The sequence below is a fragment of the Phaethon aethereus genome (genome assembly GCF_964289735.1).
Source record: "Phaethon aethereus genome assembly, chromosome: 1".
In the NCBI taxonomy this organism is placed as follows: domain Eukaryota; kingdom Metazoa; phylum Chordata; class Aves; order Phaethontiformes; family Phaethontidae; genus Phaethon; species Phaethon aethereus.
The window spans coordinates 222,967,325-222,970,180 of NC_138575.1; the positions used below are offsets into that span (position 1 = coordinate 222,967,325).

The window sequence follows — 2,856 nt, forward strand, 5'->3', positions numbered from 1 at the left end:
GAGCTGGGCACAGGCGGCCGCCATGCGGGACCCTGCAGTGGGGCTGTCCCCATAGCCCCAGCCCCTCCTGCTGCTCTGTCCCATCCCACCGTCTCGGTGAAGCTGGTGGCTCCTGTTCCTGGCGCCTTTTCCTCGCCATGGTGCTGTGACTGCGGTGCTGTTGTGGCTCAGGGGCCCCTGGCAGCTGCTGCCAGGGCCACGGCTACCAGGAGGAGCCCCCCGAGGAGCAGGGGGTCCTGGCGGACGCTCCTGCCTGGGAGTGCCAGAGGGGGGGAGTGAGGGGCAGACAGGGGGCAGGGGGCTCAGCCAGGGTCACCCCCGAGCTGCAGCGGGGGCTCTCGGCTCACCTGCACTGAAGACGCACGGCCGGCTCTTGCATCTCTTCTCTGCCAAAGAAACCAAGTCTGTTTGCACGGCTGCTGCACGCTCTGCGCCGCGGCCCAGCTGTGCCATGCCGTGCCGTGCTCTGCTGTGCTGTGCGTCTGACAACATGCCATGCTGTGCTGTGCCATGCCGTGCCGTGCCGGGCTGTGCCGTGCTGTGCCGTACCATGCTATGCCATGTTGTGCTGTGCTGCATCATGCCATGCCACACCGTGCTGAGCAGTGCTGTCCTGCATCACACCATGCTGTGCCATACCGTACTGTGCCATGCCGTGTTGTGCTTTGCTGCAGAGGGTCCCTATTGCAAATGCTGGGGGAGAGCGGCTGGGAGACAGGCAAGGACACGCACCTGAAGGCAACCTCCCCCCCATGGCCCTCCCCATGGTCCCAATCCCCACTTCCTGGTGGAGCTGGTGGGACAGGGCCACCCCACGCCCCCCTTCCCCAGCACCCCAATGGAGGGGACATCACCTTCCACCAACTCGCAGTTGTCGGTGCTGAGCACGGTCTGGGAGCGGAGGTGGATGAAGGCTCTGTCCCCGTCGCGGGTGATGTTGGTGACCTCGAAGCTCTCGTAGGGCGGGATGAGGACCTCCTCCTCCTCAGGGAAGAAGGAGAAGTCCCTGATGGGGACGCCGTAGCAGGTCTCCACTGAGAAGAAGGTGTCCCGGCCGAAGGGCAGGGTGCTCTCGTTCCGGAGGGAGGCGGAGGTGAAGTGGCCGAAGCGGATGGATTGGTGGCGCCGGGCATTGAAGCAGATGCCCCGGACACCCCGGTAGACGCGGTGGCAGCGATGGGGCTGGGCGTCCTGCAGGGCACGCAGGGCCTCGCTCAGGAGGAAATGCAGCGCCTTGAAGTGGAAGGCACCCAGGTATTCACCGCGGGAGCGCCCGGCCTCGCGCACGGCTGCGTTGAATGCCTGGTGCAGGGGACCCTGCAGGGTGTACGCCAGGAGGGCGACCGCCTGCTCCGGCCGCAGCGCCGGTGACTGGGGCAAGCGTCCCCTCCAGCTCCGCCATTCAGCGGCGGCGAATGTCCACGCCTGAGCGTAGACACTGTTGTTGGCAAACTCGGTGCGGTTGAGGTCTCCCAGCTCCTCCTCCATCATGCGGCTGCAGCCCCGGTACTGGTCGTCGAAGGAGGTGGGGGCCATGTCCAGTGCCACCTCCTTGACGGGGGCGAGGTCTCGCCGGTGCGGGGAGCTGCCGGCGGCCAGCGTCCCGGCCAGCAGCACCAAACGCAGCACCAGATGCTCCATGTCAGGCAGAGGCGCCCCAGGGGAAGCCCCCGGCTGCCGCAGTGCCGTGGGCAGGGAGGCAGCCGGTTCCTCCGCAAGTGGCTGGGGAGGTGGGGGAGCGAGAGCAGGGTCAGCTCCGGGATGGCGGCGGGGCCTGGGAGGGGGCTGCAGAGAGCAGCAGGGCAGGCTGGAGGAATGCACCCACCATTGCATCCCTGGCCAGGGGCATCCCGCTCGGCAAACCTCTCGGTACCGGCCGAGACCCCGATGCCGATACTCGTGTTAAATGCTGCCGACAGGCGGGCGTCCCCGGCGCCTGGCCCCACGGCCCCCGCAGCCCACAGGACTGCAGCATTCCCCGCTGGGAGCAAACCCCCCAGGATCCCCACAGTGTTACCTGTGCCCCATGGTGGGCGCGGGGTCGGGGTGCTGCTCCCCAACTCCCGTGGCACCCAGCCTCTTGGCGCCCGCCCGCTGCCGGCAAGAGAGGCGAGAAGCGTCCGCTCTTTCTTTTTATAGCAGCCCTGGCCATGATTGCTCGGGCCCGGATCCAGACCCCACCTCTGTCCTCCTGGTTAATTTTACCGTCCCCTGCCCCAAGCGCCCAGAGCAGCCGCTGCCCCCTCCCGCCGTGCTGCGCGGCTGCGGGGGACGGTCAGGAAACCCCCGTGGGATAAATTGCCTTTGCTATAACCTGGGTGCAGGTGCTGTCCCGCTGGGGGCTCTGCCTTTTCCTGCAGGAGCCGCCGCCGGATCAGGCCCCGCCGACCCGGGACGCAGTGCTTGCACTGACCCCGCACCGTCACGCTGCTGAGGACGGGGCAGGTTGTGGCACGTGTGGCATGGAGGTGTCAGTGGCGCTGGCGGGGGCATCCACGGTGGGTCAGCCCAAAGACCAAAACCTGGTCTTTTTGTTGCTATGGAGGAAACGAAGCTTCACAGGGAAAAAGTTTTAATTTTGGTAAATCAGTTACACGAGGTCTTCCTGCAGGAATGTTACATTTGAACCACATTTTCCTTTCAAAGCCAGCCTTTGAAGCTTGGTCGAGGAAAGAAGCAAACAGATTGATGTCTCCTAGTGCTGTACAGGGAGATCACACTGACTCTGTGGCCACTACACAGAGCGAGACACAAAACCTTCATGTGCGCAGACGGCTCCCAGGCACGATTATAGCCCTACCCGATTGCTCCGTCACGCTTTTCGGTGTGTCTTTTGCTCTTGCTTGAGCAAAGACT

At 65.0% G+C, this 2,856-nt stretch overlaps 1 protein-coding gene across 1 annotated transcript; it reads right to left on the reverse strand.

Annotated features, from left to right (window-relative positions):
* Positions 1-255: 255 nt before the first annotated feature.
* On the reverse strand, positions 256-2,492 carry LOC309417001 (erythroblast NAD(P)(+)--arginine ADP-ribosyltransferase-like). The gene has a single exon (XM_082014389.1). The coding sequence runs from the start codon at positions 1,831-1,833 to the stop codon at positions 682-684; it is 1,152 nt and encodes a 383-aa protein (XP_081870515.1). The 5' UTR covers positions 1,834-2,492; the 3' UTR covers positions 256-681.
* Positions 2,493-2,856: the final 364 nt, after the last annotated feature.